At 48.1% G+C, this 15,713-nt stretch overlaps 1 protein-coding gene across 1 annotated transcript in view; it reads right to left on the bottom strand.

The window, feature by feature from the left end:
- Window positions 1-15,713, bottom strand: part of LOC106602109 (huntingtin) — a 127,026-nt gene that overhangs the window by 107,257 nt on the left and 4,056 nt on the right. The window contains 3 exon segments of the mRNA XM_082978672.1: window positions 3,707-3,786; window positions 3,987-4,046; window positions 4,524-4,644. Coding sequence (XP_082834798.1) covers window positions 3,707-3,786; window positions 3,987-4,046; window positions 4,524-4,644 — 261 coding nt within the window.

Raw genomic sequence — 15,713 nt, 5'->3', positions numbered from 1 at the left:
AGGACCAGTACCTCATAGTATTACCCCACAGGACCAACACCTCATAGTATTACCCCACAGGACCAACACCTCATAGTATTACCCCACAGGACCAACACCTCATAGTATTACCCCACAGGACCAGTACCTCATAGTATTACCCCACAGGACCAACACCTCATAGTATTACCCCACAGGACCAGTACCTCATAGTATTACCCCACAGGACCAACACCTCATAGTATTACCCCACAGGACCAACACCTCATAGTATTACCCCACAGGACCAACACCTCATAGTATTACCCCACAGGACCAGTACCTCATAGTATTACCCCACAGGACCAGTACCTCATAGTATTACCCCACAGGACCAACACCTCATAGTATTACCCCACAGGACCAGTACCTCATAGTATTACCCCACAGGACCAACACCTCATAGTATTACCCCACAGGACCAACACCTCATAGTATTACCCCACAGGACCAGTACCTCATAGTATTACCCCACAGGACCAGTACCTCATAGTATTACCCCACAGGACCAGTACCTCATAGTATTACCCCACAGGACCAACACCTCATAGTATTACCCCACAGGACCAACACCTCATAGTATTACCCCACAGGACCAACACCTCATAGTATTACCCCACAGGACCAACACCTCATAGTATTACCCCACAGGACCAACACCTCATAGTATTACCCCACAGGACCAGTACCTCATAGTATTACCCCACAGGACCAACACCTCATAGTATTACCCCACAGGACCAACACCTCATAGTATTACCCCACAGGACCAACACCTCATAGTATTACCCCACAGGACCAACACCTCATAGTATTACCCCACAGGACCAACACCTCATAGTATTACCCCACAGGACCAACACCTCATAGTATTACCCCACAGGACCAGTACCTCATAGTATTACCCCACAGGACCAACACCTCATAGTATTACCCCACAGGACCAGTACCTCATAGTATTACCCCACAGGACCAGTACCTCATAGTATTACCCCACAGGACCAGTACCTCATAGTATTACCCCACAGGACCAACACCTCATAGTATTACCCCACAGGACCAGTACCTCATAGTATTACCCCACAGGACCAGTACCTCATAGTATTACCCCACAGGACCAGTACCTCATAGTATTACCCCACAGGACCAACACCTCATAGTATTACCCCACAGGACCAGTACCTCATAGTATTACCCCACAGGACCAACACCTCATAGTATTACCCCACAGGACCAACACCTCATAGTATTACCCCACAGGACCAGTACCTCATAGTATTACCCCACAGGACCAGTACCTCATAGTATTACCCCACAGGACCAACACCTCATAGTATTACCCCACAGGACCAACACCTCATAGTATTACCCCACAGGACCAACACCTCATAGTATTACCCCACAGGACCAGTACCTCATAGTATTACCCCACAGGACCAGTACCTCATAGTATTACCCCACAGGACCAGTACCTCATAGTATTACCCCACAGGACCAGTACCTCATAGTATTACCTCACAGGACCAACACCTCATAGTATTACCCCACAGGACCAGTACCTCATAGTATTACCCCACAGGACCAGTACCTCATAGTATTACCCCACAGGACCAGTACCTCATAGTATTACCCCACAGGACCAACACCTCATAGTATTACCCCACAGGACCAACACCTCATAGTATTACCCCACAGGACCAGTACCTCATAGTATTACCCCACAGGACCAGTACCTCATAGTATTACCCCACAGGACCAACACCTCATAGTATTACCCCACAGGACCAGTACCTCATAGTATTACCCCACAGGACCAACACCTCATAGTATTACCCCACAGGACCAGTACCTCATAGTATTACCCCACAGGACCAACACCTCATAGTATTACCCCACAGGACCAGTACCTCATAGTATTACCCCACAGGACCAACACCTCATAGTATTACCCCACAGGACCAACACCTCATACTATTACCCCACAGGACCAGTACCTCATAGTATTACCCCACAGGACCAGTACCTCATAGTATTACCCCACAGGACCAGTACCTCATAGTATTACCCCACAGGACCAACACCTCATAGTATTACCCCACAGGACCAGTACCTCATAGTATTACCCCACAGGACCAACACCTCATAGTATTACCCCACAGGACCAGTACCTCATAGTATTACCCCACAGGACCAGTACCTCATAGTATTACCCCACAGGACCAACACCTCATAGTATTACCCCACAGGACCAGTACCTCATAGTATTACCCCACAGGACCAGTACCTCATAGTATTACCCCACAGGACCAGTACCTCATAGTATTACCCCACAGGACCAACACCTCATAGTATTACCCCACAGGACCAGTACCTCATAGTATTACCCCACAGGACCAGTACCTCATAGTATTACCCCACAGGACCAGTACCTCATAGTATTACCCCACAGGACCAGTACCTCATAGTATTACCCCACAGGACCAGTACCTCATAGTATTACCCCACAGGACCAGTACCTCATAGTATTACCCCACAGGACCAGTACCTCATAGTATTACCCCACAGGACCAGTACCTCATAGTATTACCCCACAGGACCAACACCTCATAGTATTACCCCACAGGACCAGTACCTCATAGTATTACCCCACAGGACCAACACCTCATAGTATTACCCCACAGGACCAGTACCTCATAGTATTACCCCACAGGACCAGTACCTCATAGTATTAACCCACAGGACCAGTACCTCATAGTATTACCCCACAGGACCGACACCTCATAGTATTACCCCACAGGACCGACACCTCATAGTATTACCCCACAGGACCAACACCTCATAGTATTACCCCACAGGACCCAGCACCTCATAGTATTACCCCACAGGACCAGTACCTCATAGTATTACCCCACAGGACCCAGTACCTCATAGTATTACCCCACAGGACCCAGTACCTCATAGTATTACCCCACAGGACCGACACCTCATAGTATTACCCCACAGGACCCAGTACCTCATAGTATTACCCCACGGGACCAGTACCTCATAGTATTACCCCACAGGACCGACACCTCATAGTATTACCCCACAGGACCCAGTACCTCATAGTATTACCCCACAGGACCAGTACCTCATAGTATTACCCCACAGGACCGACACACAATTTATCCCGTTGCCATTAATAGTTATAGCACGTCAGGGGACAACTTCAGACAAAACTGCCGTTGAGACCATAGTGTATAAATCCAGTCTAAGTGCCATTGAGACCATAGTGTATAAATCCAGTCTCAATGCAGTTGAGACCATAGTGTATAAATCCAGTCTCAATGCAGTTGAGACCATAGTGTATTAATCCAGTCTAAACTCCATTGAGACCATAGTGTATTAATCCAGTCTAAGCGCCATTGAGACCATAGTGTATTAATCCAGTCTAAATGCCATTGAGACCATAGTGTATTAATCCAGTCTAAATGCCGTTGAGACCATAGTGTATTAATACAGTCTAAGCGCCATTGAGACCATAGTGTATTAATCCAGTCTAAGTGCCATTGAGACCATAGTGTATTAATCCAGTCTAAATGCCGTTGAGACCATAGTGTATAAATCCATACTTCACATTCTATAAATACATTTAAAGTATGAAGTGCAGCGTACTGCACCTACTCAGGTGTGTGTGTGTGTGTCCTACCTGCATTTCTGTGGTCTGATGAGGTGTGCTAGCTCAGCGAACCTCCAGAGAGCAGCCCTCAGGCTCCGAGAGGCACCGTTCTACCAGAGAGATACACACACACCTTCATCGTCATCATCATCAACATAAACATCCTGATATTTCCCCTCATCATCATAACCATAACCATTACAGTCAATCACAATTAACATTCGTCATAATATTCATCTTACTCATCATCATCATCATCAGTTACCCCATCAATCCATTGAGGATCAGTGAGCAGGACTCCATAACAAACCTTTTTAATCTCTTTGTAGAGCTCCAGCTGTAGTCTGGGCAGGTTGGAGTCTATCAGCGCCTGATAGAGGGAGCCAGAGAGACAAAACACTGATTACAACTAAACCTACAACTAAAATCTCAAACGTTTACAACACAATACACAGCCTTTGGGTTTCAGTGGGAACCTCTGGAAGAGTCTTCTGAAAGAGCTGAGAAATACCATGAGATACAGCAAGAGAGATATAGGGAGGAGGAGAGAGAGAGAAAATGAGAGAGCGAACGAGATAGAGAGAACTAGATAGAGAGAACGAGAGAGAACTAGATAGAGAGAATGAGAGAGAGAGAACGAGAGAAAGAGAGAGAGAACGAGAGAGAACTAGATAGAGAGAACGAGAGAGAGAGAGAGAGAACGAGAGAAAGAGAGAGAGAGAACGAGAGAGAACTAGATAGAGAGAATGAGAGAGAGAGAGAGCGAGAGAAAGAGAACTAGATAGAGAGAACAAGAGAGCCATAACATAAAGGTCTGAGGAGAGCAGAAGATGGGGTCCTCACTCACTTTGATGATTTTGTTCAGGCACTCGTCTGCCACCATCCTGACGTCTGACTCTCTGTCGTCGCTGCACAGCAAGAACATCTCCATGGCGATGCCCAGAAGCTTCTGGAACTCCGGAGACGTTCTAATCCCACAGCCATAGAGACAAGAGAGGAACTGTCATTACACACCCACCTCATTCTGACCCCCCCCCCCACACCCACCTCATTCTGACCCCCCCCCACACCCACCTCATTCTGACCCCCCCCCTCACCCACCTCATTCTGACCCCCCCCCACACCCACCTCATTCTGACCCCCCCCCACACCCACCTCATTCTGACCCCCCCCCTCACCCACCTCATTCTGACCCCCCCCCACACCCACCTCATTCTGACCCCCCCCTCACCCACCTCATTCTGACCCCCCCCACCTCATTCTGACCCCACCTCATTCTGCCCCCCCCCCACACCCACCTCATTCTGACCCCCCGCCCACCCACCTCATTCTGACCCCCCCCACACCCACCTCATTCTGACCCCCCCCACACCCACCTCATTCTGACCCCCCCCCACACCCACCTCATTCTGACCCCTCAATTCTGACCCCCCCACACACCTACCTCATTCTGACCCCCCCCACACCTTATTCTGACCCCCTCCCACCCACCTCATTCTGACCCACACCCACCTCATTCTGACTCCCCCCCAAACCCACCTCATTCTGACCCCCCCCCACCCACCTCATTCTGACCCCCCCCCACCTCATTCTGACCCCCCCCCACCTCATTCTGACCCCCCCCCACACCCACCTCATTCTGACCCCCCCACACCCACCTCATTCTGACCCCCCCCACACCTCATTCTGACCCCCCCCACACCCCTCATTCTGACCCCCTCCACACCCACCTCAATCTGACCCCCCTCACCCACCTCATTCTGATATTCCCCCTCCACACCCACCTCATTCTGACCCCCCCTCACCCACCTCATTCTGACCCCCACCCACACCCCCTCATTCTGATATTCCCCCCCACCCACCTCATTCTGACCCCCCACACCCCCTCATTCTGATATTCCCCCCTCACCCACCTCGTTCTGACCCCCCCTCACCCACCTCATTCTGACCCCCACAACACACCTCATTCTGACCCCCCCAACACACCTCATTCTGACCCCCCACACACACACCTCGTTCTGACCCCCCGATACACACCTCGTTTCCTACCCCCCACACACACACCTCGTTTCCTACCCCCCCACACACACACCTCGTTCTGACCCCCCCCACACACACACCTCGTTCTGACCCCCCCCCACACACACCTCGTTCTGACCCCCCCCACACACACACCTCGTTCTGACCCCCCCCCCACACACACACCTCGTTCTGACCCCCCCACACACACACACCTCGTTCTGACCCCCCCCACACAAACACCTCGTTCTGACCCCCCCCACACACACACACCTCGTTCTGACCCCCCCCACACACACACACCTCGTTCTGACCCCCCCCCACACACACACACCTCGTTCTGACCCCCCCCACACACACACACCTCGTTCTGACCCCCCCACACACACACCTCGTTCTGACCCCCCCACACACACCCCTCGTTCTGACCCCCCCACACACACACACACCTCGTTCTGACCCCCCCACACACACACACACCTCGTTCTGACCCCCCCCCCACACACACCTCGTTCTGACCCCCCCCACACACACACCTCGTTCTGACCCCCCCCCACACACACCCCTCGTTCTGACCCCCCCACACACACACCCCTCGTTCTGACCCCCCCACACACACACACCTCGTTCTGACCCCCCCCACACACACACCTCGTTCTGACCCCCCCCCAAACACACACACCTCGTTCTGACCCCCCCCCACACACACCCCTCGTTCTGACCCCCCCACACACACACCCCTCGTTCTGACCCCCCCACACACACCCCTCGTTCTGATCCCCCCCACACACACACACCTCGTTCTGATCCCCCCCACACACACACACCTCGTTCTGACCCCCCCCACACACACACACCTCGTTCTGACCCCCCCCCACACACACACACCTCGTTCTGACCCCCCCCCACACACACACCTTGTTCTGACCCCCCCCCACACACACACCTCGTTCTGACCCCCCACACACACACCTCGTTCTGACTCCCCACACACTCACACCTCGTTCTGACCCCCCCCACACACACACCTCGTTCTGACCGCCCTACACACACACACACCTCGTTCTGACCCCCCCCCCACACACACACACCTCGTTCTGACCCCCCCACACACACACACACCTCGTTCTGACCCCCCCACACACACACACACCTCGTTCTGACCCCCCCACACACACACACCTCGTTCTGACCCCCCCACACACACACCTCGTTCAGACCCCCCCCACACACACACCTCGTTCAGACCCCCCCCACACACACACCTTGTTCTGACCCCCCCCACACACACCTCGTTCTGACCCCCCCACACACACACACCTCGTTCTGACCCCCCCCAACACACCTCATTCTGACCCCCCCACACACACACCTCGTTCTGACCCCCCCCACACACACACCTCGTTCTGACCTCCCCCACACACACACCTCGTTCTGACCCCCCCCCACACACACCCCTCGTTCTGACCCCCCCACACACACACCCCTCGTTCTGACCCCCCCACACACACACACCTCGTTCTGACCCCCCCCACACACACACCTCGTTCTGACCCCCCCCCACACACACACCTCGTTCTGACCCCCCCCCACACACACACCTCGTTCTGACCCCCCCCCACACACACCCCTCGTTCTGACCCCCCCACACACACACCCCTCGTTCTGACCCCCCCACACACACCCCTCGTTCTGATCCCCCCCACACACACACACCTCGTTCTGATCCCCCCCACACACACACACCTCGTTCTGACCCCCCCCACACACACACACCTCGTTCTGACCCCCCCCCACACACACACACCTCGTTCTGACCCCCCCCCACACACACACCTCGTTCTGACCCCCCCCCACACACACACCTCGTTCTGACCCCCCACACACACACCTCGTTCTGACTCCCCACACACACACACCTCGTTCTGACCCCCCCCACACACACACCTCGTTCTGACCGCCCTACACACACACACACCTCGTTCTGACCCCCCCCCCACACACACACACCTCGTTCTGACCCCCCCACACACACACACACCTCGTTCTGACCCCCCCACACACACACACACCTCGTTCTGACCCCCCCACACACACACACCTCGTTCTGACCCCCCCACACACACACCTCGTTCAGACCCCCCCCACACACACACCTCGTTCAGACCCCCCCCACACACACACCTTGTTCTGACCCCCCCCACACACACCTCGTTCTGACCCCCCCACACACACACACCTCGTTCTGACCCCCCCCAACACACCTCATTCTGACCCCCCCACACACACACCTCGTTCTGACCCCCCCCACACACACACCTCGTTCTGACCTCCCCCACACACACACCTCGTTCTGACCCCCCCCCACACACGCACACTTCGTTCTGACCCCCCCCCCACACACACACACACACCTCGTTTTGACCCCCCCTCCCCCCACACACACTTCGTTCTGACCCCCCCCACACACACTTCGTTCTGACCCCCCCCACACACACTTCGTTCTGACCCCCCCACACACACTTCATTCTGACCCCCCCACACACACACACACACACCTCGTTCTGACCCCCCCCCACACACACACACCTCGTTCTGACCCCCCCCCCCCCCCCCCCACACACACACACACACACACACACACACACACACACACACACACACACACACACACACCTCGTTCTGACCCCCCCCCCACACACACACACCTCGTTCTGACCCCCCCCACACACACCTCGTTCTGACCCCCCCCCCCACACACACACCTCGTTTCCTACGCCCCCACACACACACCTCGTTCTGACCCCCCCCCCACACACACACACACCTCGTTCTGAACCCCCCCACACACACACACACACCTCGTTCTGAACCCCCCCCCCCCACACACACACCTCGTTCTGAACCCCCCCACACACACCTCGTTCTGACCCCCCCCACACACACACACACCTCGTTCTGAACCCCCCCACACACACACACACCTCGTTCTGACCCCCCCCACACACACACCTCGTTCTGACCCCCCCCACACACACACCTCGTTCTGACCCCCCCCACACACACACACACAACTCGTTCTGACCCCCCCCACACACACACACACAACTCGTTCTGACCCCCCCCACACACACACACACACCTCGTTCTGACCCCCCCCCACACACACACACACACCTCGTTCTGACCCCCCCCACACACACACACACACCTCGTTCTGACCCCCCCACACACACACACACCTCGTTCTGACCCCCGCCACACACACACACACCTCGTTCTGACCCCCCCACACACACACACCTCGTTCTGACCCCCCCCCACACACACACACCTCGTTCTGACCCCCCCCCCACACACACACACCTCGTTCTGACCCCCCCCCCACACACACACACACCTCGTTCTGACCCCCCCCCACACACACACACACACCTCGTTCTGACCCCCCCCACACACACACACACCTCGTTCTGACCCCCCCCACACACACACACCTCGTTCTGACCCCCCCCACACACACACCTCGTTCTGACCCCCCCCACACACACACCTCGTTCTGACCCCCCCCCACACACACACACACCTCGTTCTGACCCCCCCACACACACACATTCTCGTTCTGATCCCCCCCACACACACACACCTCGTTCTGACCCCCCCCCACACACACCTCGTTCTGACCCCCCCCCACACACACCTCGTTCTGACCCCCCCCCCACACACACCTCGTTCTGACCCCCCAACCCACACACACACACCTCGTTCTGACCCCCCCACACACACACACCTCGTTCTGACCCCCCCCCCACACACACACACACCTCGTTCAGACCCCCCACACACACACACCTCGTTCAGACCCCCCCCACACACACACCTCGTTCTGACCCCCCCCACACACACACACCTCGTTCTGACCCCCCCACACACACACCTCGTTCTGACCCCCCCCCCCACACACTTCGTTCTGACCCCCCCCCACACACACACACACACACACACTTCGTTCTGACAACCCTCCTCACACACACACACACACACACACTTCGTTCTGACAACCCTCCTCACACACACACACACCTCGTTCTGACCCCCCCCCCCCACACACACACCTCGTTCTGACCCCCCCACACACACACACCTCGTTCTGACCCCCCCCCCACACACACACACACCTCGTTCTGACCCCCCCCACACACACACCTCGTTCAGACCCCCCCCACACACACACCTCGTTCAGACCCCCCCACACACACACCTCGTTCTGACCCCCCCACACACACACTTTGTTCTGACCCCCCCCCCACACACACACACACACACTTCGTTCTGACCCCCCCCCACACACACACACACTTCGTTCTGACCCCCCCCCACACACACACACCTCGTTCTGACCCCCCCCCACACATACACACCTCGTTCTGACCCCCCCCACACACACCTCGTTCTGACCCGCCCCCCACACACACACACCTCGTTCTGACCCCCCCACACACACACCTCGTTCAGACCCCCCCCACACACACACACACCTCGTTCAGACCCCCCCCACACACACACCTCGTTCAGACCCCCCCCACACACACCTCATTCAGACCCCCCCCACAAACACACACCTCGTTCTGACCCCCCCCCCACACACTTCGTTCTGACCCCCCCCCCCCTCCCACACACACACACACACACACACACACTTCGTTCTGACAACCCTCCTCACACACACACACACCTCGTTTTGACCCCCCCTCCCCCCCACACACACTTCGTTCTGACCCCCCCCCCACACACACACCTCGTTCTGACCCCCCCCCCCCCACACACACACCTCGTTCTGACCCCCCCCCACACACACACACCTCGTTCTGACCCCCCCCACACACACACCTCGTTCAGATCCCCCCCACACACACACTTCGTTCTGACCCCCCCACACACACACTTCGTTCTGACCCCCCCACACACACACACACACACACACACACACACACACACACACACACTTCGTTCTGACAACCCTCCTCACACACACACACACCTCGTTTTGACCCCCCCTCCCCCCCCACACACACTTCGTTCTGACCCCCCCCCACACACACACACACACACACACACACTTCGTTCTGACAACCCTCCTCACACACACACACCTCGTTTTGAACCCCCCCCCCCTCACACACCCTTTGATGTGTAATGTCTCCAGTTCATGACCTCTGGACTAATCTAACGTAGCAGTTGTAAGAGAAATGCCTGAGCCGAGATCCCACATCCGGTTGTCAAGCGGAACAGGAAGCTAGGTTGAAAATAGCCGTATCCCTGACAACCAGAAGAAGCGGTTGTTGACGACTCTGCTAAAAGGTGCCTCTGGACTGAGACAGAAACAACTGACTATACTGGTCTATAAGTCTACAGCCAATATGATATGTATATAGAACTGAACCATCTATCACCATTCTATATGTATATAGAGCTGAACCATCTATCACCATTCTATATGTATATAGAGCTGAACCATCTATCACCATTCTCTATGTATATAGAGCTGAACCATCTATCACCATTCTCTATGTATATAGAACTAAACCATCTATCACCATTCTATATGTATATAGAGCTGAACCATCTATCACCATTCTCTATGTATATAGAGCTGAACCATCTATCACCATTCTATATGTATATAGAGCTGAACCATCTATCACCATTCTATATGTATATAGAGCTGAACCATCTATCACCATTCTATATGTATATAGAGCTGAACCATCTATCACCATTCTCTATGTATATAGAGCTGAACCATCTATCACCATTCTATATGTATATAGAGCTGAACCATCTATCACCATTCTCTATGTATATAGAGCTGAACCATCTATCACCATTCTATATGTATATAGAGCTGAACCATCTATCACCATTCTATATGTATATAGAGCTGAACCATCTATCACCATTCTATATGTATATAGAGCTGAACCATCTATCACCATTCTATATGTATATAGAGCTGAACCATCTATCACCATTCTATATGTATATAGAGCTGAACCATCTATCACCATTCTATATGTATATAGAGCTGAACCATCTATCACCATTCTATATGTATATAGAGCTGAACCATCTATCACCATTCTATATGTATATAGAGCTGAACCATCTATCACCATTCTATATGTACATAGAGCTGAACCATCTATCACCATTCTATATGTATATAGAGCTGAACCATCTATCACCATTCTCTATGTATATAGAGCTGAACCATCTATCACCATTCTATATGTATATAGAGCTGAACCATCTATCACCATTCTCTATGTATATAGAGCTGAACCATCTATCACCATTCTATATGTATATAGAGCTGAACCATCTATCACCATTCTATATGTATATAGAGCTGAACCATCTATCACCATTCTATATGTATATAGAGCTGAACCATCTATCACCATTCTATATGTATATAGAGCTGAACCATCTATCACCATTCTATATGTATATAGAGCTGAACCATCTATCACCCCACTATCAGTTAGGGGTGGGACAATGTTTGCCCATGAATATCTAGCACAACTTTTCACCCCCGTCTCCAAATGGAATGGTTTAGACCATGTGGAAGGTTTGATGACTCTGAGCTTCTGTTGTTCTCCCGCATCGACCATGCAGTGAGGTAGCAACATCCTGTAGATCTAAAAATGACCATATATACCGACTGTTTCAAGCAAAACTGATGGGGAATCTGAACAATCCAAATACAATATAATGTATCCTAAACACTGATCAACATATAAATATAATGTATCCTAAACACTGATCAACATGTAAATATAATGTATCCCTGATCAACATATAACCATAAATATAATGTATCCCTGATCAACATATAACCATAAATATAATGTATCCCTGATCACCATATAACCATAAATATAATGTATCCCTGATCAACATATAACCATAAATATAATGTATCCTAAACCCTGATCAGCATATAACCATAAATATAATGTATCCTAAACACTGATCAACATGTAAATATAATGTATCCCTGATCAACATATAACCATAAATATAATGTATCCTAAACACTGATCAACATGTAAATATAATGTATCCCTGATCAACATATAACCATAAATATAATGTATCCCTGATCAACATATAACCATAAATATAATGTATCCCTGATCAACATATAACCATAAATATAATGTATCCCTGATCAACATATAACCATAAATATAATGTATCCCTGATCAGCATATAACCATAAATATAATGTATCCCTGATCAACATATAACCATAAATATAATGTATCCCTGATCAACATATAACCATAAATATAATGTATCCCTGATCAACATATAACCATAAATATAATGTATCCTAAACCCTGATCAGCATATAACCATAAATATAATGTATCCCTGATCAACATATAACCATAAATATAATATATCCCTGATCAGCATATAACCATAAATATAATGTATCCTAAACCCTGATCAGCATATAACCATAAATATAATGTATCCCTGATCAGCATATAACCATAAATATAATGTATCCATGATCAACATATAACCATAAATATAATGTATCCCTGATCAGCATATAACCATAAATATAATGTATCCCTGATCAACATATAACCATAAATATAATGTATCCCTGATCAACATATAACCATAAATATAATGTATCCCTGATCAACATATAACCATAAATATAATGTATCCCTGATCAACATATAACCATAAATATAATGTATCCCTGATCAGCATATAACCATAAATATAATGTATGCCTGATCAGCATATAACCATAAATATAATGTATCCCTGATCAACATATAACCATAAATATAATGTATCCCTGATCAACATATAACCATAAATATAATGTATCCCTGATCAACATATAACCATAAATATAATGTATCCCTGATCAACATATAACCATAAATATAATGTATCCCTGATCAACATATAACCATAAATATAATGTATCCCTGATCAGCATATAACCATAAATATAATGTATCCTAAACCCTGATCAACATATAACCATAAATATAATGTATCCCTGATCAACATATAACCATAAATATAATGTATCCTAAACCCTGATCAGCATATAACCATAAATATAATGTATCCCTGATCAACATATAACCATAAATATAATGTATCCCTGATCAACATATAACCATAAATATAATGTATCCCTGATCAACATATAACCATAAATATAATGTATCCCTGATCAACATATAACCATAAATATAATGTATCCTAAACCCTGATCAGCATATAACCATAAATATAATGTATCCCTGATCAGCATATAACCATAAATATAATATATCCCTGATCAGCATATAACCATAAATATAATGTATCCTAAACCCTGATCAGCATATAACCATAAATATAATGTATCCCTGATCAGCATATAACCATAAATATAATGTATCCCTGATCAACATATAACCATAAATATAATGTATCCCTGATCAGCATATAACCATAAATATAATGTATCCCTGATCAACATATAACCATAAATATAATGTATCCCTGATCAACATATAACCATAAATATAATGTATCCCTGATCAACATATAACCATAAATATAATGTATCCCTGATCAACATATAACCATAAATATAATGTATCCCTGATCAGCATATAACCATAAATATAATGTATCCCTGATCAACATATAACCATAAATATAATGTATCCCTGATCAACATATAACCATAAATATAATGTATCCCTGAACAACATATAACCATAAATATAATGTATCCCTGATCAGCATATAACCATAAATATAATGTATCCCTGATCAACATATAACCATAAATATAATGTATCCCTGATCAGCATATAACCATAAATATAATGTATCCCTGATCAGCATATAACCATAAATATAATGTATCCCTGATCAGCATATAACCATAAATATAATGTATCCCTGATCAGCATATAACCATAAATATAATGTATCCCTGATCAGCATATAACCATAAATATAATGTATCCCTGATCAACATATAACCATAAATATAATGTATCCCTGATCAACATATAACCATAAATATAATGTATCCCTGATCAACATATAACCATAAATATAATGTATCCCTGATCAACATATAACCATAAATATAATGTATCCCTGATCAACATATAACCATAAATATGTATCCCTGATCAACATATAACCATAAATATAATGTATCCTAAACCCTGATCAACATATAACCATAAATATAATGTATCCCTGATCAACATATAACCATAAATATAATGTATCCCTGATCAGCATATAACCATAAATATAATGTATCCTAAACCCTGATCAACATATAACCATAAATATAATGTATCCCTGATCAGCATATAACCATAAATATAATGTATCCCTGATCAACATATAACCATAAATATAATGTATCCTAAACCCTGATCAGCATATAACCATAAATATAATGTATCCCTGATCAACATATAACCATAAATATAATGTATCCCTGATCAACATATAACCATAAATATAATGTATCCCTGATCAACATATAACCATAAATATAATGTATCCCTGATCAGCATATAACCATAAATATAATGTATCCTAAACCCTGATCAACATATAACCATAAATATAATGTATCCCTGATCAGCATATAACCATAAATATAATATATCCCTGATCAACATAACCATAAATATAATGTATCCTAAACCCTGATCAGCATATAACCATAAATATAATGTATCCCTGATCAACATATAACCATAAATATAATGTATCCCTGATCAACATATAACCATAAATATAATGTATCCCTGATCAACATATAACCATAAATATAATGTATCCTAAACCCTGATCAGCATATAACCATAAATATAATGTATCCCTGATCAGCATATAACCATAAATATAATGTATCCCTGATCAACATATAACCATAAATATAATGTATCCC

Source organism: Salmo salar, chromosome 08 (assembly GCF_965601325.2).
Source record: "Salmo salar chromosome 08, fSalSal1, whole genome shotgun sequence".
Classification (NCBI taxonomy): domain Eukaryota; kingdom Metazoa; phylum Chordata; class Actinopteri; order Salmoniformes; family Salmonidae; genus Salmo; species Salmo salar.
The sequence above is the reverse complement of the archived record's forward strand: the minus strand, read 5'-3'. Positions and strand labels throughout refer to the sequence as shown.